The sequence below is a fragment of the Lepisosteus oculatus genome, chromosome 16 (genome assembly GCF_040954835.1).
Source record: "Lepisosteus oculatus isolate fLepOcu1 chromosome 16, fLepOcu1.hap2, whole genome shotgun sequence".
NCBI classification, from domain to species: Eukaryota; Metazoa; Chordata; class Actinopteri; order Semionotiformes; family Lepisosteidae; genus Lepisosteus; species Lepisosteus oculatus.
In genome coordinates this window covers 2,310,646-2,335,480 of record NC_090711.1, presented here as the reverse complement: position 1 = coordinate 2,335,480, position 24,835 = coordinate 2,310,646, and the positions used below count along the sequence as shown (strand labels likewise).

At 51.4% G+C, this 24,835-nt stretch overlaps 2 protein-coding genes and 1 non-coding gene across 6 annotated transcripts in view; 1 reads left to right on the top strand and 2 right to left on the bottom strand.

Moving 5' to 3' along the window:
• Positions 1 to 313: 313 nt before the first annotated feature.
• Positions 314 to 8,199, bottom strand: LOC102693779 (deoxynucleotidyltransferase terminal-interacting protein 1). 2 transcript variants are annotated; one of them, XM_015365101.2, is made up of 14 exons: positions 8,046 to 8,199; positions 7,737 to 7,873; positions 7,268 to 7,338; positions 6,796 to 6,892; positions 6,238 to 6,336; positions 4,980 to 5,048; positions 4,279 to 4,335; positions 4,102 to 4,163; positions 3,212 to 3,257; positions 2,800 to 2,858; positions 2,548 to 2,608; positions 2,112 to 2,183; positions 1,855 to 1,910; positions 314 to 1,718 (listed from the first exon to the last, which is right to left on the bottom strand). In XM_015365101.2, exons 2-14 carry the CDS (start codon positions 7,806 to 7,808, stop codon positions 1,610 to 1,612), a joined length of 930 nt encoding a protein of 309 aa, XP_015220587.1. In that variant the 5' UTR covers positions 7,809 to 7,873; positions 8,046 to 8,199; the 3' UTR covers positions 314 to 1,609. The 2 variants fall into 2 exon arrangements, with proteins under 2 accessions (XP_015220587.1, XP_015220586.1); XM_015365100.2 differs by having other exon boundaries at positions 7,737 to 8,199.
• Positions 8,200 to 8,835: 636 nt separating this feature from the next.
• Positions 8,836 to 8,908, top strand: trnat-ugu (transfer RNA threonine (anticodon UGU)). The gene has a single exon. It is a non-coding gene; the product is annotated as a tRNA-Thr (tRNA).
• Positions 8,909 to 10,471: 1,563 nt separating this feature from the next.
• Positions 10,472 to 24,835, bottom strand: part of pcif1 (phosphorylated CTD interacting factor 1) — an 18,772-nt gene continuing 4,408 nt past the window's right edge. Inside the window, exons 2-16 of one of the 3 annotated variants that reach the window (XM_015365098.2) lie at positions 24,482 to 24,620; positions 23,215 to 23,519; positions 22,657 to 22,803; positions 22,214 to 22,347; positions 21,353 to 21,507; positions 20,748 to 20,895; positions 20,539 to 20,622; positions 19,947 to 20,046; positions 19,301 to 19,463; positions 18,180 to 18,352; positions 17,712 to 17,798; positions 17,364 to 17,548; positions 17,032 to 17,125; positions 16,286 to 16,461; positions 10,472 to 15,956 (exon numbers count right to left, since the gene is read on the bottom strand). In XM_015365098.2, the coding sequence (XP_015220584.2) occupies positions 15,626 to 15,956; positions 16,286 to 16,461; positions 17,032 to 17,125; positions 17,364 to 17,548; positions 17,712 to 17,798; positions 18,180 to 18,352; positions 19,301 to 19,463; positions 19,947 to 20,046; positions 20,539 to 20,622; positions 20,748 to 20,895; positions 21,353 to 21,507; positions 22,214 to 22,347; positions 22,657 to 22,803; positions 23,215 to 23,519; positions 24,482 to 24,605 (2,406 nt within the window). In that variant the 5' untranslated portion in view covers positions 24,606 to 24,620 and the 3' untranslated portion in view covers positions 10,472 to 15,625. The remainder of the gene's footprint in view (positions 15,957 to 16,285; positions 16,462 to 17,031; positions 17,126 to 17,363; positions 17,549 to 17,711; positions 17,799 to 18,179; positions 18,353 to 19,300; positions 19,464 to 19,946; positions 20,047 to 20,538; positions 20,623 to 20,747; positions 20,896 to 21,352; positions 21,508 to 22,213; positions 22,348 to 22,656; positions 22,804 to 23,214; positions 23,520 to 24,481; positions 24,621 to 24,835) is intronic. The other 2 variants (XM_006639724.3, XM_015365099.2) reach the window with 2 other exon arrangements.

Below are 24,835 nucleotides of genomic sequence, written 5' to 3'. Positions count from 1 at the left end.
CCCCGGCTAGGATTTCAATCTGATTGGACGGGGCGATTTAAAGTGAGCGGAAATAGGGGGGAGCAGCTTCCGGGGAAACTGATGCAGTACAATACATTAACTGGTAACGTTCATGTTGTTACTGGAACAAGTAAAAGGTTTATTCCATGCTGAAAATAGAAGGAAAGAAACACCCGAAGGCGGCTCCACAGCCGAAACGTTGTGTTTTTCTTCTCAGCAGGGAATAAACCTTTGCAGCCTACGCATCTCCCTACTTGAACTACTTTTTCATTCATTCGTATGAGTATTTCTGACAAAAAACACACAAACGATATTGTAAATAAACCAAACTTTATTATATAGCACCGGTATTCATATATACAGGAACAACTCGTTTCACTAGGCATTCCATTGACAAAAACAACATTTTCGACGTTTCTAAAATTGATTTTCGCACTCTCCCGTCTTCTAACAAGGTATTGTTGCAAACGATCATTTTAAATTTATATTAAAAAACTAAAAAATTGCATAAACTGGAAAAAAATCTCAGGTGGAAATAAAAAACTCCGATGACGTCTCTCTCGAATTGATCAAGGCATTCCTTGTAAACGTCTTAAACTCCCTCCTAACGTTCGGTACCAAATACTCATTGATAATCTGCTTCTCGGATGACCTGCACAATAGACTCTCAGGTGCAGGCCTTTCCAAGTCTTTGTCATCCTAAAAAAATCACCTCGAGCACGAGACGAACACATCTTGAGGGCTACAAATATTTGCATTTCATGTTCACCTTCAAAGGTGTCTGAAGCAACAACAACAACAAAAAAAAACTATTAAAACTTAAAAAAGCAGCGCAGTTTGCAAAGCAAGTCAATGGACTATTAGTTATGTAGCTGAATCAGAAACGAGAAGTCTGGTCAATTCAGTCAGAGCCTCCCTGACTTGTTCATCCCGGTACAATATCTTATTGTCTGTCCCCAACAGCCTCCTCTGCATAGCTGCTAAAGCCAAAAACTAGAAGAAGACTTGAGGAGCAAAAGCTGAGCCTAGACTCTACATCACTGGAACAATTCACAAAGCATAGCAGCCTGTCAGGAAAACGGAAACCTTTTAATGGAAAGAATACAGAGTAAGCAGAAAGAAAACAGATTTTTCTAACGGGGAGATGTTTTTGAAAATGTTGGTAACTCTCTCACTTTTTTTCCAGTCTCCTAACATCTTAACTCCTGTAGCTCTTTACTGCGTCCCCCTGCTCTGATGTGGTGGCTCAGTGTGTTGGGCCTGGCTTTCTACAGTAGTTCTAACAGTCTTTTCCACAAAGTTTACAAATAAAAAAAAAAAAGCACAGAACCGTACTTTATTAAGTAATTGCCGCCTGTCTGCCTTTTTCAAAAAAGTTTGTATGTAGATGCATTCAACAGATAAAGGACCTACAACCTCGTCATACTGTGGTTTTGATCAGCCAGTAAACAGAAATGTGTGAACGGGTTAAAAAGGAAGTCTGGTGTCTGGGTGTTTACTGCCAGCGCTGTTGCCATGAGAAAGCGCGCGCCGCTGAAGTCCCGGGCTGTTGGGTAGGAGCTTCTCCGGCACCTCCTGCGTCACAGCCAGCCCCTCCTCCCATCATCCCTCACTCCCTCTCTGACCGCTGGGCCTCCATCGCCTTCTGCATCTTCTCGATCATCCAGATGGGCACCGTGAAGGGCTTCAGCTCGTCCAGCTTCAGGTCCGGGCAGTCTCTGCAGCAGGGGACAGGACAGCACAGGTGACCACATGCCGGGGACGCCGTATTTACACAAGAGCAGGTTTGTAACAAAAGCAGCCAGAAGGTATTCTTAGCGACTCAAGAGTGCAGCACGCAGGGGTCTGCGTTACCTGTAGTCCTCACTCTGGGCCAGGTCCTGAACGTCCTGCTCTATGAGGAGATAGGCCTGCAACAAGCATGGAGGAAACGCCACGTCAGGACTGTGCTCCGCATGTTCAGCGACACTAAATTACAGCAGAAACCAATCCCGCACAAAAGGGAGCTTTCCCCACCACCAAAGACAAATCACAAGACAGCTACAGAACTGGAGGAGCCCTGACGTCTCAGAAACGTAAGGATGTACAAGAACGCCCCCGGCAGGACTCACCATCTTGCCCCCGGTGGCTCTCATGTGCTGTCTGTCGGCCAGCCAGTGCTTGTCCTGGGGGTCGGCGGCGTACTGCAAGAGACACACAGGCCGAGTCAGGCATGCACGCGCGCCCCCAGCTCGGCCCTCGCTGGAGAAACACTTTACACTCAAGCTTCTGCTCTGTCCATTATGCAACCATCAGAAACATCGCTGTTTGAGCCTAGAATCATCAGTTCTTTGCTTGCTACAGCGCCCTTTGGAACAGTCCCCACCTCTGTCCCTTTAAGCCACTACTGCCATCTTAGCAAGGGAGTCCGTACAGAGAATTTACAGCTACCAACTCTCAACGCCGGCATCTGATGTCACGTGGCGCTTCAAACTGTCGTGAGTATTGGCATCACAGAGAAGAGTAATTCTCATTCCACACTTCCACAGCTCCCTCGCGCGCTCTCACCTTGAAGAGGTCAGCGTGCTTGATGTAGATCCGGCCCCTGGTGCCGCCCATCCCCAGAGCTCTGCAATGACAACGAGACGACTGAGAGGGGAGAATCAGACGGATCAGGCAGGAGGGATCGGAGAGAGGAACGACGGCTCGGGACAGACGCAGACATCAGGTCGCTGCAGGTAACAGCGCCCTTCAAGAGGAAACAGAGCAAGGCAGCAAGAATCGCCTTCAATCTGACAAGGCCCCGCTGCCTCCACTTACTTGTTGGCCCGAGAGCCCAGGACGAACGTGCTGTTTTCATTTAGCCTTGCAGGGTCCCACTGCGGTCGGGAAAAGAACATCAGAAACAGATTTTCACCGCAAATCATGCATACAGTACAAACTGAAGCTCTCTGTTTCCAAGTCACTCTGACTGATTTCTATTGCTTTTATTTTCACTGTAAAATATTTTACTTGGCAGATACGTCGTTTTCATTTAGCAACCTGTTGACACACAGGCAGTAAAGTCAGTTAAAAGTTTTGTACGGCAAGCGCATCTGTTTTTTCAGGTTTAAAAAGGGGCACAGCCTCTCCAAACCACCAATTAAGGCCGTGTGGTGCACATCCGGCCCATTAAACCGCCCGTGCACATTACCACCAGCCCCCCCCCAGCCCAATGACAGCTCTCTGGTACCTTCGGACCCTCTCTCCTGATGGGCTCAGACACCTTCGACTTGCTCCTGCAGAAGAGAGGACAGAGGACTGGGTCAGGATCCAGGGCTCTGCTGCAGTGTGTTAACGATCCCCGATATGAAGCAGGTGTGGACACAGGTGGGAGTACTGCCGCAGCCCAGCAGCTTTAACCTGGAGCTCGGCTGGAAGAAACCCAGAGGACACGGGGAGCACGAGAGCAGGACCGGGAAGGCCTGGCCGGGAGGAACACTGCCCCCTGGGAACCTCCACGAACGCCGTCTCCTCTGGTCTTCGCGCCAGACGAGTTCTTAATCACAGGCTGAACGTTTTTCGGCTTTCTGTGTGGGGGCATATTTATGAACTTGCTTTCAGCTTTTGAAAGGTCAGATTTGGGGTTTTTCACTGGTCTCAGCTGTACCGGCTACTGCTGCGCACTGTATTGTTGTGCGTTTGATAAATAAACTTTGATTTGATTTGAATAAACTTTGATTTGAGTCTCAGAAGTGCCCTCCTTCAGGTGTGCTGCCCGAAACGGACCCAGCTGGGCTTCTGCAGAGCCGCATGCTCACTGTGGGCGTGTCTGACACAGATTCACTCTCACCCCCAAGTCTGTTCATCATCAACCCATCAAACTCTAACCGTTTAGTCAGAAGTAACCAGCTAACCCTTGAAGTGGGGGTACTGCTGACATTCAGGGCTGACTGATGAAACAGGTTAAATGAAGTCACCAATGAACAGTGGAGACTTCAAGCTCAGGTGGCACGAAAACCAGCAGATACAGTGCTGGGAGCCACTGATCTCGAGTGAGCAGGCTGGCCAGTTCAACCCGGGTGCGTCTGTCCCCCACGTGCAGCACTGCGCCTGGGTGTGCATGCGCACGAAGGTACTCACATGGCTCCAGTGGAGACTGGCCGGTCGTAAGGAATGACGGGCCCAGGCGGACGCCCCTTCCTCTGTGAAGACAAAGCCCAGCTCTATGAACAGGAGAGAGTGTTCCATCCGAAACTGCGGCTCTCTCGCGGCATTCCGCGGGATTTCCCACAAGCTCATCGCCGGGTGCCTCCTTACCTTCTTGGGAACAGGACTGCCCCTCTGGCTGGATTCGTCGTCCACCTGTCTGCCTCGCTGGAGGGGAGAGAGGAGAGGAGCAGACATTATTGAGCCCGCTGGCCGTGCTGGGGGGGCCGTGCGCCCCCAATCGTCCCCACGCCAGTGGTTCCCAATCGAGGTCCTGGTGACCCCCACAGACCTGCTGGTTTGTGTTCCAGCCGAGTCCTCAGATACACAATCAAACTCTTCATTGACTTAATATAATAACATTAATGTGAACTGTTTGTTCCTGGCTGGAATGAAATCCAGCAGGTGTGAGGGTCACCAGGACCAGGAGAGAAACCACTAGCCTACACCAAAGGGGCACGAGATCAGGGAATGACTTCTGCAGAACTGGGGAAAACTTCCTTTGTCTAAGTAATCTATTACAGTTACAGGTTAGTTCTAGAAGGGCTTACATTCTTTTGCATATAAACTATGTAATCTGATTGCCAGACAAACTGGATTCATCGAGAGTGCTAATGACACTTCCCCATTCTCACCTAAATAAAAATACAGTTGTGAAATGAAGGCAGATGAAACTACAATGCAATTTAAGATGTTGTAAGCGATATCTGTCACTTAAAAGTGTTAAGTCACCCCTACGGCTATAGAAGGCCTCTGCTGGCCAGGACAGGGGAGAGAGGTCAGAGGTCAGAGGTCAGAGGTCGAGCTCGCACCTTGCTGGCTGGGAGGTCCACAGCTGGTCTTTGGGGTGGCTTCTCCCCATCAGAGAACAGCTGTTTAGCCTGCAGAGGAAGGGAGGATCACACAAGAGATCTAACAGTCCTGAACAGATCTCATCATTACCACCTTATTCATTATCCTCATCACTGGCAGCTACAAGTCACAGCGAGTCCTGCATTTTTTAGAAACATTACGCCATGCCCCACTAATCCACAATCACTTCTCCACCACAAAAGGCACGGCTCAGCAGCTAAATAAGTCTGAGGGATGGAGGTTCATGTTGCCACGATTAGCTCATTTTATATCATGTAGAATATTTCAAATGAACACACAGAAATCCATTTCTAAAATGTATGAAATGCATCTGTACCACAGAACCAAATACTCTTCACATTCTGAGTATTATCAGCTTCAGAGCAAAAATCATGTGAGGTTATGGGGTGTATTTATCCACTCTCAGCAAGAAAGATTCTCTATTGTTATTCTTGAATAATAATATAATAAACTCTTCATAGTAATTACAATATTCAAACACTAAAAAATAAAGCTTGTTTGCTGTTTCTATAGAAGTCTTTTAAAAAATAAAACTCTACAATAAGACGTTATCAGCGACCTGTACAACTAAACTCATTTGACGAAATAAACTAATTAACCTACAAATCCTACACTGAACCATTTTAAGACACCACAGCAGGTGGTTTTGTAAGCATAACAAAAACAAAAGTATTTGCATCATAATGTTTTTTGATGTATGAAAATCTGAAGAGATGTTATTATTGTGCAGTGTGTATTCATTTCATCCCAAACTTTATGATCCCCGGGGGAAATCTGGTTTTTGACACAGTGCAATAAAACAGGAAGAGAAACATTACCAACGGAGCAGACAGTACAATAGAGTTACGGGAGATAAGGTGATACTTTACACTGTGAATCGTATTTTTGTATAATTCCAGAATTAGGATCTAATTGTGCAAGCTTCCCTGATAGAACCGACACTGTATGTTCCCATATCACAACTTGTGCAAACAGCTTGTTTTCCAGTCTCCCAGGAAAACATACTTTTATAATGCTGCTGAAAATCTTAACTAAAGTCTTTCAAGACGACGTGGAAGACATTACCCCCTGGTGTCCCCTGTACGACAGCACCCGCCTTTGACTTCTGTATCTGCTGCTGCACCCCCAGACTGACTGAAAAGCCCCCTCCCTCAGGCTGCGCAGGTGCAGGTCCACGGCCCGGCCCGGCGCTCTCACCTGCTCCAGGCAGTTCCGGCACGCCTCCCTGATCAGCACCTCGGGCTGCACCTCGTCGCCCATGTTCTCCTTCACGTTACTGGCTGCCTTCTGGAAGAACTGCAGCGCACAGGGGCAGAGGGGCTGGTCAAGGTGATGTCACATCCTGTTCACTGCACTACCCAAGCCCTGTGTTACTGCAATGCACCTGTACTGCAAGTATCACACTACGCAGGACATGGCTGTCAAAGAGGCCTGCAGTCTCCCAGCTCAGTACATAGCATTTCAGCCACTGTCTGCTATCATAGGAAGCTGCAGTATTTTTATCATGCCAACAAGCCTTTCCCACGATGGAGAAAAATGTTCATGGTGAGAAGCACCCCTCCCAGCCCATGGCCCCCTGCTCTGGGCCTCTGGTCTTAGCTCTCCGCCGCTGTGGAGCTCTGGGTCCAGTCTTTCCGTGGCAGCAGCGCGCTGGGAGTGAAGGCGGTGTCAGGGGGTCAAGAAATAAACCTCTTCCTGCGGGGCGGGGTGTGCAGGGGCGCCCCCCCACACCGCGCCTGCCCCCCGCGGGCTCACCTTCATGTACTTGTTGAAGACGGCCAGGATGTCCTCGTTGAAGCTGGGCTGCAGCACCGCGCGCAGCAGGTCCATGGAGATCACAGGGTCCGTGTAGCTGGGAAGGGTGGGGACACGGTCAGCACGCTCCTGTCTTTACAGTACCGCCCCGCCACACAACACACCGAGCCTCGACTGCGCCCTGAAACACCATGACAACCCCCTGCACCCCAGCTGGTGGAAACCCTGGAGCTCTTACATGAAGCATTTTGACGCCTTCTGCTCCGTCTTCCCCGAAAGGCAGAATCAGCCTTCAACGCCGCGATACACAAACCAATTTTTGAATTTAAAGAAAACATTAACCACTTACAGAATCCAGTCGGGGGTGGGAGGGAATCTTCACAGCAAGAGCAGAAATCTATCATCACAAGACATGCTGCAAAGCACCAACTAAACAAGCTGTTTCTTACACACACACACAAAGTCGTATTACCTGACTGTCATCTGGGAGCGCCGACCCCTGCGGTGAACCTGGCGGTGCTTTATCATGATGTTCCACGGGTTCTGGAAGACGAGAGGGAGGGTCACCCAGGCGGAGGACGGACAAACTCCATGGCCGGCACCCTGTCACGAACCCCTCAAACTCTTGCACCAGCCCACAGCCAGCACAGTCAAGACCTGGCATCGCGGGCTTCAACGCACGACAATTAAAGAACGCATTACAATTCTACCCACCCCCGAGTCCGTATCTTCAGTTTTAGCGCTTTTAAGCTATTTGTTTTAAAAGGCTAAATAGGGTTAAGCTGCTCTGAAGCGAAATTATGAAAACCTCACGCCGAGGGGTTCGGATGTTCACCCAAGCCCGAGAACTGGCAGGGAAGGGGAACTTCTGCTCGCCTTGACGCAGGTGACAGGACCTGCGGGCTGCGGTGCTTCTAGGCGGCCGGGGGGTAAACTCTCACCACAGCGACCTGCTCCGGGGCGTCCTGCTGCGGCAGCCAGTCCCTGCGCCCCTCGCTGCGGTGAGCCCCCATCCTGCCCGGCGTCGGACCCTTTCACGCCTGGTGCTCCTGGGGACGTGGGATGTCCCTCCTGGCTTCAGTTACAAAAAAATCAAAAAATAAAACAGCGGCGCGATCAGCAGGCGAACTTGTTGCGCACAGACAACAAGGCGTTTCACGGCGCAGGACGGAGTCTCATTGTGAAAACGGATGAGCCAGCGCCGGGTCCACGCTACAAAAAAAAAAAGCTCAGGGGCGGTGCCGGCCCTTTCAGGATCCCCCTCTCCCCGGGGGTGCAACGCCCGAAGACGAGTTGTCGGCGGATTATGTTGTTAAATCGAGCGCTGCTCCCGTCTTCACCGACACAGACAGGATGCTCCTGCCATCTCGCGCAAAATCGCTACTTCCTCGAGCTCCGACGTCACCGCCCGCCGACGGGCTGCGTCATCGCGGAGCGCGAGTGAAAAAAAAAAAACCCAACCCCAGAGCCGTTAGGGCGGCCATGATTGAGAGGGGCGCTTGATGACAGCGTCAGCTTGACTAGAAACCGTGTCGTTCAGACACACTCGCGGAATAGGTAAAATCGTGGTAAATACTGTTCCAAACACTAAGAGTACGCCGTGACCTCACTATAGTTAATTACCCAATCTCTTTCCGCGACGTTGTTTGCACTCGACGTACGGCAGCCATGTTGTTGAGGGGCACAGCGCGCTTTTCGAGGATCAATCTTTTCCTCGGATGTTAAAAGATTGATTTCTGTACGGTGCTTCTTTTCAAACAGACCGGTCTGAAGAAACATCATTGCTGAACCTAGTTGGGATAAAATAGCTATCACCTTATTTTTTTTAGAAAGATTTGTGTCAAAACAGAACCTTTTCATTATTGGCCAATAGTAAGGAGTTGCAGAGTGTTGGTTTTGTGCGTTTCAAATGTTAAAAACGTACTAACGTTTGTAAATCACTTAAGAAGAAAATACTCATATGTTTGATGTAAATAACCAGAAATATAACCTGAGTGTACTACTATTTGAGGGATACAATACCTCCGCTTTACCGGCGGTGGCTCCATAGCTCAGGGGTTAGAGCACTGGTCTTGTAAACCAGGGGTCGCGAGTTCAAATCTCGCTGGGGCCTGCCACAAGCTTTTGTTTTTTTTTAACTGAAAAAAACACTGTTGTTCGGAATACATATGTAATTAATCACAGACATAGTCTGATTTTCAAATGTTATTTTAAATACACACATAGTGTTCTTGTAGAGAGCAGTTGATAGTCTATGTTAGTTGCATCTTACAATCCTCTGAGCAGGACAACTCCAGCTACAGCTCTTTTAGGATAGACTTTTTATTTTACTTTTATTTTTGTTTTGTTTCGTGTTAATTTGATTATTTTTTCTGGCTTTGGCAACACTGATTGTACCCAATCGGTCATGCTAATAAAGCACCTTGAATTGAATTGAATTGACTTTCCGACTTCGAATCACTTTATATTGATAACATTTTTTAAAATTAAAAAGTAAATTTTTTTAATTATCATTCTTTGATAGTTATATCACTAAGTTCGAGCTTCCAGTTTTATGTTTGTACTGTAATATGGTCTTAATTTCGACACTAGACCATGCCGTATCGAAAGCTCCTAGCTCAAAGAGCTCTGTCTGGTCTTGGCAGCGTTAGCCAATCGCAGCGCTGTCAAGAGTCAGACATGGGCTAGCCAATCAGAATGTCGGGACGATGCAACGTGGGTAGATTCTGACCAATCACGGCCCGCCACTGAGGGGGTCAGTCAGTCACATGTCGCAGAGCTGCCTGGAGTTTTTGGTCGTGTTGCGTTTCTCACCTGTATTTAACAATTTTTTAATATCTTCATTATATGCGAAATAGCCGTCTCTCAGCTTGTTTTTTTTTTAAATTTCCGGCATCGTTGCTTCAACATTTCCCTTGCTCTTCGAATAAATGCACTTTCTATTTGTAATGTAACCGGCTGAGGTTTTGATTTTTCCAATTTTATCATATGCATCAGATGACTCCGGTTTTTTTTTAACCGAGACTTTTATTTTCTTTAATTTCTGCAACAGCCCTTGGGTAGCTTCAGGAGGGAGCCGACGCGAGAATCGAACCCACAACCCTCTGGTCTCCGTTTTCTCAGCGAGAGAGCATGACGTCAGCAGTTCGTGATGGCGCTGCAGAAACAGGCGAGATCGTTTCACTTTATCAGGAAAAAAAATCTTAGACATAATCGAAACACTATATGTACGTTTAATGTATGCATTATATAGTTGTAATTCCTGAATGACATTCAGAGGGCTTAAACCACAGACGTTTTTTTTTTATTTTGTTGTTGTCTGCACCTTTTAAATACGTTTATATACTGTACATAAGGTTTATTACACGTCTATAATAAAATAGTTTAAAATTGATATTATTGTTAGCATTGTAGGTGTAATCAGGTGAAAAAAAATGTAGTTTAATTTATTGCACATCAAATACGAAATAGTATACAGCAACATCTAATTTATTTTAACTCGTGACTTCTGAATTGCAACAGAGGATTTTCCAATATGAATTCACTGTAATAAAATTTACAAAAAAAACTGCACGCACATAAAAGGTTTTACACTACTTTAAACCACGTTATATCATCTGTACAACGGTAGCTTTCTACAGATTGTTATTGTAAAAAAAACATCCAAAACAATCCATTGAATAAAAGGATATTTACCCTTCTCCACGTTTAATACTCGACAAGGGGAAAGAACACAACAGGGTACAAAAATAATCGAATAGAACTATAAAGCAAAAGCTGACAACAAACTTTGTTGAAATTGTGCACAAAAAATGTCAAAGAAAGTCTTGAACTAACTGCATTGTAAATCAGTACAAATCAATCTGTACGCCAAGCGAGTGCAATACAGCTCTAAGGGTTCTGCACAGCCTGCAGTCAGGCCGGTTAGTGCATCTGGCCTAGACGTATGTGTGACCAGGACCTCCTACAGGTGACGCGGAGAAGCTGAAGTCTGAAGGAAACACATGCAGGGGAAAAAACCCACATAGGACAAGGGCCATCATATGCGAGAAAGGATCAGGGTAAAGGTGCACTCAAGTAGGGGTTTGAGGCTCGTTTTCAGAACTCATTTTTATTTCTCCATATATATTATATATACATGTCTGTCGCTGACTGAGTGCGTACTGCTGTAGAGCTCCGAGCTGTGCAATTGCAAACTCCCTGCAGTTCCCTGGCCCCTTGGCCCCCCTGCCAGCACCGCTGGCAAAGCAACACCTGGGCAGGTGAGCTTCCTGGTGGCTGTGGAAGCCCTCTGCGCAAACCCCCCCCCCCATCCCCCCTGCGCCGCCCTCTGGGAGAAACAGGGCAGCAGCACCAAGAGCGATGCTGCTGGTCCCCGCATTAGTCTTGGGGGCGAGGCACTGCTTCTTTCATCCCATCATCTGTCCACCCTCTCCCTCGCTCGCTCGCTATCCCGTCTCATCCTCTGGCGCCACTTGCAGGGAGGAAACTGCAGGAGTTTTTCCATCTGTGTGCTGAATCCCCAGGAATTTCCAGCCACAACATTTTTAAAACGCAGGCTTACAGACAAGAGGAGGTCATTCTACTCGCCAGGCTTGTTTGGGTTCAAGTGCATCGAGGAAACACGAACCATAAAAATAAACACGGGTGTTCTTGCACAAGTTCTCACTTTAGTCCCCAACTCCCTTACAAATGGGCTTGTCTAAAATCCTTAAAAGAAAGTCCAACATTCCTTGCTCCAGTCTTGTCCAAAGTTGTTTGGGCAACTATAACAGCTGTGTACATTGCAAGACATTGGTGGATCAGATCCAGTATCAGAGTAATAGATAATAGACAAATATAAATGATAAGTGCTATTACTGTGTCAATGTTAATTATAACAGCAGGGCTGCTGGGTTGTGTCCACAAGACACACGAAGTTCAGTGCACAACAGGTGGAGTGCAGTGATCATTCTGGGACACTACTGATTACAATGCCTTCACGAAATCTCTGGTCTTCAGAACTTGGGGGGAATTGGGAACCTTTCTATCATGTTGTGGTGGCAGCAGTGGTTCCCAGCACCAGGAATCCAGCAGCTTTTCCAGGTCCTAGTTACAGCTCTCTACCTGGGAGACAATCTGATTGGACTGGACTATTTTCTCCCTTGGCCATGGCCTTGTTGGGGACAGTGAAGGGTAGTGGCTTTGCCTCTTTTGACAGGTTACATGTACAGGTCCCTGGTGCAGACACTGGCTTGAGTGAGGTGCTTCTCAGTTGCCCCAGTCCACCCAGCTTCCCCAGTTTAAGGAGACAAGGAAAAGCTGGTGGGTTCCCGCTGCCAGAGGATGGAGTTGGGGACTCCTGTTACAGGTACTGAGTACGGGGTGTCTGACACACAGTCCTGCTGTCTCCCGGTGGAGTGCTAGTTTAATTCATCACCCCATTTAGGAATATCAGACACAGGTCAGGAAAATATTTTTAAAACAGACTGCATACATTACAACACAACATTATTGGGTTACAGACAGAGAGCTTAAAGATGTTTTTTTTTTTCCTTTTTACTACTTGGATAAATTTCCAAGTATGTATATATAATGTATACATATATAAAATAAACAAAGACAAATACACAAAATGTTTAAGTCAAGACACCGATAATCTATAAACTAATCTCTATGAAGGTCAATTTCTATATATTCATTTATGGTTTCTCTGTAGTTTAAAAATATCTGACCATGCAATTTAATTTCCAAACAGGAAACACAACATTCATTTCCAGAAAACAAAGTAAGACATAGGAATCAAAGGCTTATAAAAATAAACATCAGGGAAATTCTGCTGATTGTGTCCTAGAGCAGTAGCATTCATTGTTTTTACTTTTCCATAGAAGATAAAGATTCTTTTTTTTTTAATAACACTTTGGTTTAGTTTAAAACATTTCCTATTTCAAATTGTATAATTCACAATAGCAAAATTAAAAACATTTAAAAAGTTTAGTCGTGTTAAATTAAAACGTATAAAGATTTTGCATCTCAAAATAAAAAAATAAAAAACTGCCACTATGGAAAAAAAAATCAACATAAAACCTTCATAGACGAAGAGACGACATTCAATTCACTTCCTAAAACGGCTTCAATACAGATCAATACAAGAGAGGAGAGAAAACACATTATTCACACGGATCTCTGTACACTATGTACATGTCTTTGCTGGTGACAGAAACACACTGGGGTTCGAGTATCGGCTTGATGCTGCTTTTCTCCTGATCCACCAGATCGCTCAAGTTCCAGGGCTATCAGGCGCCTCTTTGATAAAACTACGTTACAACTGAAAGACCTAGCCTGCCCCCTGCCCCATTTTCTTTTTCTCTTGCAGTCCTTGCAACAGCAAAATATAAAAATAACCCGCCAATAGCCAATTTATATACAGATACATACACGGATGGGACAGAAGCGTGAGAGAGGCACAGGCAAGAAGCACGAGCCCTGGAAATCCCAGAGTACAAGTCTTCCACTTCAATCAGGCAGAGCTCGTGCTCTCTGAAAATGAAAACAAAAATTGCGCCAGAGAAAGAAAGGAAAGCAGTTGCAAATCTTTTGTCTTTTTTGAGAAGGTAGACAATTTCAGTTCAGCTCAAGGGCAGCCAACCTGTTCACGAACAACAGACCACTCCAGCACTTCCTGCCTCATGAGACTGTGCAACAGATCGAGTCTCTGAAGGCTACCAGAACTTTTAATGCTTTTTTGTTTACATTCATAATGCTGCGCTCTGTCGTGTAATCTCAGACCGCATCGTACCAATTTCAGTTTTCAGTTCTTGGCTGAATAAATACAAACAGCTCTTCTAATTATTGAAGACGATGATTAAATAAATGAGGGGTAAACTGCAAGCCAACAGGAAGCGGGCAGCGGATCTGTAGCTCTCTGAGAAGAGGACATGCTGCTGGCTTGCACAGATGAACAAGATCATGGATCAGATGGGGGCACATCTTGAAAGTTGTGCAGACGAGAGCGCAGTAGCGATGAAATCGCAGGTCAGGCAGGAGCTGGCTGATGACCAGGACTGCTCTCCGTGCTTCCACTACAGCTGCCCGCCCGAGAGAGCCATCACTTCGGGAGTCCGAACTGCAGCCTCTGCTTCGGTCAGAGGTCTCTCCCCAGCTCCTCTGGCAAGACCTCCACCAGGCAAAACACAATCATGCTGTCATCTTCCTGGACACTGACCTTCCACTAACCCCTGGGGCCACTTTGTGGGTCTCAGACAAAAACGAAGTAGAAGCCTGGTGATGGAAAACAAGAGCGCCGAGCTTCACATAGGGCCATAAACCTGTTGGTGAAGATACTTTCCTCCCCGTCATCACTGAGCACGGGCTTCGAGAAGATCTGGGGGAAAACGAGCTCTCGTTTACCGCGCTGCTGAGGGCGTCCAGCCTTTGCGATGCTGTGGCTTCGGTCGTGTGGCTGCAATACGAGCAAAAGCCAATAAGAGCAAAACCATAAGACACCCGTGCACAGGGTGCAGGACCAAGCAGTCTGACAGAGCGAGTGGTTCCCACCACAGGCTTAACCAGGTACCTGATGCTGAAAGGGGGAATAAAAAGACACAGCCTGGGCTGTGGAGCCTCCCTCAGGTGTCTCACCCGAATAAACCTTCACTTGTTCCTTTGCAGCCAACACATGCTGCTGCAGCTCCCTGCTTGAGGTACCCGAAGTCACCCCTAAAAAGAACAAGGCAGGAAATCGTACCAGTCTGCACCTGTGGTGCTCCTTTGTGAAGAAAAGGGCGACACTGGACTGATCAGCCACACAAACATGGCTGCCTGAACTCTACACCCTCTCCTGGTCTTTTACACCAAACCTTCCCAGCCCTGCTCCTGCAGAACACTGTGTCTGCTGGCTCTCACTCCAGCTCTGCATCTCCGGTGCCAACTGATGTTCTCGCTTGTTCAGACTTGTTTCTTTAGTCGGCTGTGAGTGTCAGAGACCCTTCTTTTAAGGGTACTGTTTCCCACAGCCTCAGCACACAGAACTCCACACAAGCTCTCTTCTGTGGCTGCTATTTCTGGCTGACCAGCTCTTCCTTGCTGATCAACTGATGATGAAGAGACACAGCTGCTAGTGACATTGTCTCAGACACACCGTGTTCCACAAGCGTACCCCACAAGCTTGCTGTCCTCCTGCACAGGTCCATGTCAGGCAGCACACCTGAAGCTCAGAAACTGAAACTGGTCCGAGGGTTGATTCTGGTGACAAATCTCCTAGACCTTTTAAGATCTGAATGCAATTTTACAGATTTACCTTGGAACAGAAATCTAAAATAGATGAGCCTGTGATGAAGAAGCTGACTGGAGTGAAAACCAGAAGGCAGTGTTCTTCCAGGACCATGGCTGGGAATCACTGGTCTGTGCAGACTGGGGACGCAGGGCATAAAGATTTAGGCCAGCTAACGCAGCCAAGCAGAGACGACTCCTCATGATTCCGAGGCCACAAGAGCCAGGTTTCAGTGTCTCCAGGGGTCAAACAGGCACTGCCCTCCAGCCTAATCCTCAGAGCACACCTGTCTTCCTCCACCCACCTAGTTTCCTTTGACTGCTAGATTAAGATGTCATTTTAGGATAAGAGGCCAAAAATAACTATAAACAATAATATTAAAAATAACAACAACAACAATAATAATAGTATCAACAACAATAGTTAAAAATAGCCAGTTCTACTTATATTAAATAAAAAGTCCACGCAGAGAAGGAAAGCAGGGACAAGGGTATCCCTACAAACACCCTCCCAGTGCCAGCCTGAATGCGTCCCCAAACCCCACCGAAAAACCCACTCCCCCCGACTCCTCTCCCCTGATTACATCCCTGTGTCTGAGGAGGGGTGCAGGCCGTCTCGTCCCTCGCCGCTCGTGCCCTGCCCCTGTCCCGTGTGGGAATCCTTGTCTCCGGTCCCGCTGGAGGAAGAGGAGGAGGAGGTGGTGGAGCTGGTGGAGGTGGTGGTGGTGGTGGTGGTGGTTGTGGCGGTGGAGGAGGAGGAGGAGGAGGGGGCCAGGCTGCGCCCCGAGACGCGGTAGGCCGCCAGCAGCTCCTGCACGCGCTCAGAGGTCGGCTCCCACTTAGCGAAACCAGCTGCGTTCTGCAGGAACAGGACCGCGGTGCCGTGGACGGCCTTATAGTACAGCTCCTCCCTGAGGGGGGAACGGCAGACGTCAGCGAGGAGGAAGAGGGGGGGGAACGGAAGAAAGCAAGATGGAGAACAAGAAGGAGAGCATAAGGGTGTAAGAACATAAGAAAGGTGACAAACTGGTTGGGTAACCAGTAGTTAACTGATGGGACAATCTCATCCAGCTGTTTCTCGAAAGAAGGGTACCAGCTTCAACAACATGGCTGGGTATATCGTTCCACACTCCCACCACTCTTTAGGTAAAGAGGTGCCTCCTGGTCCCAGTGTGAAGGGCAGGCGAGAGCCGGCAAGGCGGAGAAGGGAGTTCGGGAACGGAACGGGAAGGGGCCCCACCTCTTGCAGATGTGCTGGGAGCCGCTGCGGTACTCGTGCTCGAAGGCGGGCACCGTCAGCTGGTGCCGCTTGAACCGGCTGGCCTCCATGCGGGTGAGCGCCGGGGTCGGGGGGTCGCGCCACTCCGGCACGAACACGATGAACGACAGCGGCTCGCTCGAGCGGTCCAGGAGGTCCTGCGAAGGCAGGAGGGGTCAGGGGTCAGGGGTCAGGGGTCAGGGGTCAGAGGGGGAATCCGCACAGCACAGTTCTCACGTTCTCTTGCCGTTCTCACGCTTCAGCACACAGAGACGCGCTGTGCCGATCGGTACCCGGCTGAGACGCAGATATATATAACCGTTTTCGCAAGTCTGACAGAGGCACGGCACACAATCCGGTTAAAACACTGCGAAATGGCAATGCGTGACGAGGAGAGAAACAAAACGAACACGCATCAGTGGCAGGGTCTCGCGCCCAGACTTAAAATTAAACCAAACACCGCCAAGGGATTTTTACTTCAAAATCTACAACCAAAAGAAATGATATTACGAATGAGCGGAGGCTGTTAGCCTGTGCGGCAATTAGGGGTTCAGCGATGCAAGAGATCTCGTCTAGCTGTTGATCGAACGAAACCCGAGTATCGGCTTCAATCGCATGGCTGGGTAACCTGGTCCTTCTCGCCTAACCCCTAACCTCTCGCCCCCTCCTTCACTCCCCCGCCCTCCCACCGGGGCTGCGGCCCCGCCCCCCGGCCCCGCCCTGCTCACCTCGAAGTGCGTCACCATGGCATCCATCAGCTCCTCGCAGAACGGCGGGTTGGCCTCGAAAGAGCCGCTGACCGGAGAGAAGCTCAGGAAGGGCCTGCGGCGGCGGCGGCCGAGAGAGAGGGACGAGTCACACAGTGCAGCGGTGCGGTCAGGAACGGCCGCTCACCGCAGCGAACGGGTCCCGCTCTGCATTTGCTAGACAGGTAGAAGCGAGGCCTTCCGGTACGGACCCCTGCTCTCTTCTCTGACCGTCAACCCATTTCACGAGTGCAGCCGTCTGCAAGACCGCGTCCCCACCCCCCCCACCCGGCCCTCCCCTTCCGGAGACTCACCCGCGCGAGCCGAAGAACCCGTCGATGTCCGGGAACGCGGAGCTGAACTGCTTGAAGAAGCAGTTGAGCGGCGAGGCGAAGCACTCGAAACTCACGCCGAACTGCTTGTGCAGCGCCTCGAACACGGGCACGGGCAGAGCCCCCTGCAGGCCCGTCCCCTCGTGCAGGCCGGAGCCGAACATCACCTGGGCGGGGGGAGGAGGAAGACGACGGGGAGAGAGACGAAAGAGGGAGAAGAAGGGGGCAGAGGGAGTTAACAAAGTCAAGCTCCACGGGTGGTCAGAAGCGACGGAGCGCCATTCCCTAAGGGCTAGCCGCTCCTGGGCAGCCCACTGCTCCTGCGGTTACCTGGTATCTCTTCATAAGGCACCAGACCCGGGAGAGGAACTTCTCAAAGCGCTGGTCATCGATGCAGCTGTACCGGTACAGGAGCTCCTGAAACGACACAGTTCCGGCTCAGTCTCGCCGCGCTCCCACGCCCCGGGGAAGGAATTCTATCCCCACAACGGCTCAGCGACGGACAGGCAACTAAGCAGCCGGCACCAAACATCCCGCTGCCCCGAAGAAGAAGAAGCAGGAAGCGGCGCGGGGATCGTCTGCATGCCATGTTGTCCGTCGAGAGATTTTAACATGGAGGTTTCGGGCGATGCGGGAAGGCAGGAGGCGACCGAGAGGGAGAGGCTTTGACAGGGGGGGGGAAGAAAAGGGAAAAGTCTCTTTCCCGCAGAGGAGGAAGGGATGGAGACGAGGCGGAGAGGGAGGGAAACGCAGAAACGCAGGAAGAGGGGCAGGGACGGGGAGAGCAGGGTGCCTCACCAGCTTGTTGAAGTAGCTGCGGTTGACCTTGACCATCTCGCCCTTGTACCGCAGGCAGGCGATGTCGTTCTCGAAGTGCAGCTCGACGCGGGGCTGCGGGGGCGAGGCGATGGCCAGCCGCACGGGGTAGCAGTACACCAGGCGCTCCGACGCCTCCGTGCTCTCCGTCGCCTCTGGAGGGGGGGAGACAGGAGGGAGCGTGACGGCCTCGAACCCGGGACGCAGCGGGCCTTTAGGCTCACGGGGCTGCGAAACCCATGGCAACCCACACCAGGGAGAGTGAAATCAGGACAGGGCGGATGGACTCTTATTTAATGGATGGACGGTATTTACTTAATGTTTCTCACTGGTTAAGTTTGGGCTTTATTCCTGCATATAGAAAGTCACTGGGAAAAGAAGCATTAAGTATTACAGCGTTATGTAATAGCTGTGCTACACTGCATGTGAGCGAACAATAATAAGTTTTAATTATTGAGCATTAACAAGTATTAAGCTTTGGGGAAAACTGTGATTCCTCTGGAAGGTCTGGGGAACGTTGTCCACAGTGGGTTGTGTTATTAACTCTGCATTTTCACTGGCTGTGCTGCCGTTTTTTACCTGTTGAAAACGCCACACACGCCGGAGGAACAGTGCAAGAGCGAGGCGCAACAGGACGAGGGTGGGGGCGGGGACGAGGACGAAAGGTTGGGGGCGTGGCCAAGGATGGGGGTGGGGACAAGGGTCAGGGATGGGATTGGGGGGGCGTGGCCGAGGACACGGACGAGGGCGGGGTGGGGGAGGTGACAGTGAAGAGGGCAGGGATGGGGGTGAGGATTGGGGGCGTGACCAAGGGTGAGGGCGGGGACAAGGGCGAAGGATTGGGGGCGTGACCGAGGGCGAGGACACGGGCAAATTATTGGGGGCGTGGCCAAGGGTGAGGGCGGGGACAAGGGCGAAGGATTGGGGGCGTGGTCAAGGGTGAGGGCAGGGACAAGGGCGAAGGGTTGGGGGCGTGGCCACTGGTGAGGACAGGGGTGAGTTTGAGGGCGGAGGTGGGGTGAGGTTGGGGGCGGGGGGAGAAGGAGGGGATGAGGCTGAGGGACGAGGGCGGGGGGCGAGGGCGAGCCGGCGGGAGGAGTTACCCGCGATGTTGCAGTCCTTCAGCAGGCTGCTGTGGGCCTCCCGGATGCGGCGGGCGTACTCGCCGGAGATGTGGTAGATCTTGCTGCAGATGCCCTCCACGGAGTCCCGGGCCACCGCCGCCACGTGGGGGCCGCACTGCTTCCTCAGGTGCTCCAGGCGGTCCTGCGGCCCGGGACAGGGAGGGGAGGGGAGCGGGGGGACAGGGGAAGAAAGACGACAGCGTAAGCGAACCAGCTACAAACACAAGAACCGTTACAGACAAGAGCAGGCCATTTGGCCCCTCTGGCGCACTGGGTAGTTAGTAGCGATCCCATCAGGAGGACCACGAGTTTGGGAGGGAACCAACAGAAAACACAGACTGAGCACAGGCCCGCAAGGACAACTGCTCTGTTCCACAAGACCCAGGTATTTTAAGGAAAACTTAAAAAGTAGCGCGTCATCCTACTGCAAAATTGAAATAAAACAGAGAATTCTACTCTTGCATGCGTTAGTCACGAGATACTGCAGATACCTTGGGTTTAAAGAACCAGCCTACATCAGTAATGTTGGGTCAGGGGCGCGAGAACACATTTTGAGTACCACAGGGGTGCAGCAGCAGTCAAGGCGAAGAGGCGCCGCTCCAGACCGAGCGGGTTCCTAGCTCACCATGTAGTCCTCTTTGCTGGCGGAGTGGTCCTTCCTCAGCCAGCTGAACGTGTCCTCCACATTCCACTTCACCACCTTCCTGCTGTCCGGAGAGGCGTTCCTGCCGGGAGAACACAGCACTGAGGCATCCAGAGGGACCACGGACGCCGGGAGACCTTGCGGATAAGACTTTTTGTTTTTCCCGTGGGATTCCCTGCCCCTCTCCGAGGGATCCCGGGGGGCAGAGCGGAGTTCCAGACCCCGCTGTGGACGCTGCCGAGCAAGGTGCTGTATCCCGCTTGCTTCAGTCAGCCACCATGTCAAATGGACGTTACAGCTCTAAATTCTCTGTGACATTTTGAAAGCATCAGGCGCTTTCAAAATACGTTTGAGACTCACATGACCACAGACCCCCCGCCCCCCAAAAAAACTCTGGTATAAAAGCCCCCCCATTTTCATATCTGCTGAGAGGCAGTGCAAAATGCCACACCTGCTCAGCGACACGCTCACTTTCACACAGGTGAACGGACGGGCTCAGCCGTGTTCACAGAAATGTGAAAATCGCAGTTGGAAAATGCAATCCGAAATCCCGAGACAAGACCTGGGCACTCACCTGGATTCTATCATCTTCTTGGCAGCCTCCGCGTATTTGAACAGGAGTTTCCGGGCTTCCTCCTTGTACTTGATGCGGGACAGCCTGGACGGGGACGAGAGAGGACAGGTGAGCGCCCGACACCGCGAGGGCGAGGGCGAGGGCGAGGGCGAGGGCGAGGGCGAGGGCGAGGGCGAGCGAGCGGGCGGGCGGGCCGCGGCCGTCCTGACCTGATGGGGATGTCGTTCATGACCTCGCGGAACATGGAGGGCGAGATGACCGGGTCGCAGTCGCTGGGCAGCATGGGGTCGCTGCCCTTGTCCACGACCTTGCGCTCCAGCAGCCAGCGGTTGAAGGACTCGCGGGGGGGATCGATCCCTGGGGGGGGGGGGGGGACAGTGAACCACAGTGCCAGGACCACACACCACCCTGCTCGCCGTCCACCCATATTTCACCCAGCAGAGCCAACCATCTCTATCCCACTATCCCGGAACTCTGCCTTTGTCCCGGCTTTTCCGAAAGGAGTAGGCCCACTTAATTCACGCCTTAACCCAGGGAAAAACCGCCGATAAGATTTTATTTGGTTCGGCTCTGCAACCGTTGAAATTATTTATAAAAGCCCCACAAGTGACAGAAAATCAGTATTTTTTTTTTAAACTGACGTTTTTTTTTTTCTCTAGGAAAATGGTTTTGAAGCGGATAAAGATACTGGCTCATCGGGGGGGGCTGAGCCGAGCAAGGGGGAGCTCGGGTGGGGGGAAATGGGGGAACCACGCAGAAGCTCCCCCCTCGGGGGCGTACGAGGAAGGGGGAGCGGGGCGCCCCTGCTGCTCACCCTCGCGCTGGTAGCAGAGCTCGTGGTAGTGCTGGCGCAGCTTGGCCGTGAGCTGGGCCCGCAGCAGCTCGATCTCGGGGTGGGGCGGCAGGTGGTCGGCTGGGGCGCGCTCCCGGATCACCGCGTTCGTCGGGATGTCCAGGTCCCAGTACACCCTGCAACGGCAACGCAGGCCTCAGGCGGGGCCCCGGACAGACACGGGCACAGGCCACGCGCCCGCAGGGGGGCAGCGGCCCGCAAGTGGGGTCACACACACACGGACGGACGAGCTCAAACCGCTGCCCCTCCCAAGAACTCGAAATCCGTCGTCTGATGGCAAACGGACCGATACCTGTGCAGGATTCAGTGCAAAAGACACTGATCTCCTGCCTTCTGTGCGTGAGGAGGGCGTGGCACTGCTGAAGCAAAGGCTCTCTCATCTGTGGCTATTACACTGCGGGTACTGTGCTCATTTAGCAGTCCTAAGTTCTCCTTGTGTCTCCTTGTGGGAATCTGCCGGGAGGCAGGAAGGAGGATTCCGAAAGACAAACACCCAGCAGCGCCGCTGGCAGAATTAAGGCCCCTGTGACAGGTGGGCTGGAGGTTCGATTCGGCCAGCGCCACACGCGGAGGACAGACAGGGAAGCCTGAAGCAGGTGGCACGTTCAAACCTCTGGCAGCCCCCTGTCAAGAGATGCTGCACAATCCTTCAGTCACTTAACACTAACGATAGAAACGCACTGAATTCTCCAGTGTCCTCAGTCTGACACAGTTTAACACCGCCGATGCCCCAGTTTGAAACTGTAGGGGCAGTGCATGCGTGTGGGACAGGGTGACCTACAGCCTGTCTCCGGTGTGTGTCCGTGTGCGGGCGGCACTCACGCCGTGGGCCTGTATGGAGCAGGCGTGGCCGCCTGGGCCTGCTTGTCCTCGCTGCTGGAGCTCCACGGTTTAGCTCCTGGCGTACTGGGGGAAATGGGGACGGTGGGGGTCGTAGGGGTCACCGGCATCTCCACCTACGAGGAAGGCAAGCACAGAGAGGAAGCTCAGGAGAGGAAAAGGAGCTTCAGCCTTGTCGCATCGGCCAGAGAACATCATCATTTTTGGAGAGTGTTAAAACTTTCACTTCCATCAGTTCTGCTCTTCTGGAACTGAGAGGTCGAGAGATCTCACTCTGCCAGTTAACCAGCTCATTCAGGTTCTTCAAGATCACTATGAAGTCAGTTTTATTCAATAGAATAGGCTGGGCGCTCAGGTGATGTTGCAATTTCATCTCGGAGGAGAGCCTGAGTCACCCCACAGACGGCGAGCCAGGAAGTGCTCACCTTGGGTCTTTTGAAGCTGTTGGTGACCCCTGGCGTGGTTTCCTCCGACAGGCGTCTCTTGCGCTGCCCGTTGCCCACTCCGGGGTCAGCAAGGACCCCTCCTCCCTCTGCCGAGGCCGGGGCTGCGTTCAAACCCAGTGGATCCGACTGCAAATTCCGGGGAGACAGCTCACGTTAACACGGGCAGGTTCTCAGGACCTCGGGCCCTTGGCGCCCTTCCTCCCCCTTCTTAGTGCAACACATGCATGAGCCGTAAACATCCGTTCGGCAAGGCTGTTTGTTCAAATAAAACACAAAACGTTGGTAGTAACAAGTGTCCCCTAATGTTTCTCAGTGGCAAAAGATGCAAGAGAGCTCTTGCAAAGCACAAGAGCCTGATACCTCGGCAACATGCATTAGCCCAGGGGTGTCCAGAGGTGTCCAGACGTGAAGGCCTGCAGCTGGCCATTCCTGCTCCGAACTGGTAAAAGGCTCTTCAGCCATAGCCAGGACAGAGAGCTATGAAACGCTCCGTGTCCGTGTGTGGGCCCCCTCCTCCCCCCCGACGCCCGCACTCACGATGACATCGTGCTGCCCCAGCACCGGCATCTCCCACAGCGACTGGTTGGTGAAGCGGTTGAAGTAGTAGGGCCGGTTTTCCCTCTTGCTCCAGCACTTGGACCAGCCAGCCTGGATCAGCTCGTCTGCAAGGATCGCACACGCGGACAAGCCGACGGTCAGGCCCCGCCGGCCCGGGCTGCCACCGCGGCGGGGGGCGAGGGCAGGGGTGTGGGGCAGGGCGGTACAAGTAGAAGGCAAATGGGACAGAGCCCTGTCGGGGCTGTGCAAGCACACCTGGAGAGAGACGCTCTCTGCAACAAGGGCTGCGGGAGCAGAAAGCAGACTGAGAAGCTGGGACATTTGCTATTTCTTTTGAAGGTGGAGGACTGTCCTCTAAGGACATCGAAACACACGTCGAAACAGGCACGGACGTGGCGATATTTGACGGGGGGCTGGGGGAATGGTTTTCAGCAGGATTCTCCGAGGCCTGATCCTGGAAAGCCCCCAGATCAGGACATTTTAGAGGTAACCGTCAACCCTGCACTTTGAAATTTCTTTAAAAAAAAAAAAACCCTAAGAAATTTCACCGGGATCATTTCAGCTGATTAATATCACGCCAGTGATTTGTAAGGTGACAGGGAGAAAACGTCTGTCCCGCAAGCCTGTCCAGATGGTGTGGTGACAGGGCCTTCTCCTGCTACGGCCCAGAGCTCCGGAATTCTATCCCTAAGGATATCTCAGATATCACATGGTTAAGGATAGCACAGAGTCGCCTTCCCTGAGCACTTTCAAATCAAGACTCAGAACCTCCTTCTTTAAAAGGGCTTTTATTGAACTGCTCCTGTGTCTGAACCCTACATTCCTACTGCGTTCCAAACCCTTACTGCAGCAGTCTAATCACGCCGTCTCCTCTCAGTGTGTACTTCTTTTCTTACTGTAGAGCGCCACTTGTCAAGGCGCTATTTAAAATAAAGTTTATTATTATAAGTAAGAAATCTGAGCCCCCTTCAGGCCTGCAATAGAACAAATAGGCTTAACGGCTCGATGACCCACCAGCATTCCCAGTCATTGGAAACAGGAGACTCGGGGTGATCTACAAGACTTACAGGATGGGGGCTGTCCTGCTGCATCGGCCCAGGGGTGTCCAGAGGTGTCCAGCCGCAGCTGTTCACTCCTGCTCTGATCTGGCAACGGGCTCTGCAGTCACGGCCGACACAGCGGGACACAAACCCGCCGGGCGGGGAGTGAACCGAGACACGCCCACACCTCCCCACGCCCTCCTCACCTGGCAGCTCCTGGCCAGGCTTGCTGGCAGAGGGTGACAGGGGCTGCCCCTGGGCCGAGGAGCCCGGGGGGGACATGACCAACGCGGAGTCCGCCATCGCCGTTCCATGATTCTCACTCGCCATCTCTCCTCATCTGTCCTGCGCCGCGGGAGGGAGGAGACACGAGAGAGGGAGAAGTGAGGGGGGAAGAGGTCTTGACTCCTTCCTTCCGATCTCTTCTTGTCCCGGATGGGACGTCTGCTTTGCAGGCAGGCGAGAGACGCGACGCACAAAACGCACATCGCTGACCACAACACGAACCCGTCGAAGAATCAGAAACACACGTATGGCGAGAAAGGAAGAAAAAATATGAT

Coding starts and splice junctions, on each gene's coding strand:
- LOC102693779 (XM_015365100.2), bottom strand. CDS start 7,808: ATGGGGGCTCACCGCAGCGAGGGGCGCAGGGACTGGCTGCCGCAGCAG. Junction 2,184..2,547: donor AGCACGCTGACCTCTTCAAG/GTGAGAGCGCGC, acceptor TGTCTCTTGCAG/TACGCCGCCGACCCCCAGGA. Junction 1,911..2,111: donor GAGCCACCGGGGGCAAGATG/GTGAGTCCTGCC, acceptor TGCTTGTTGCAG/GCCTATCTCCTCATAGAGCA.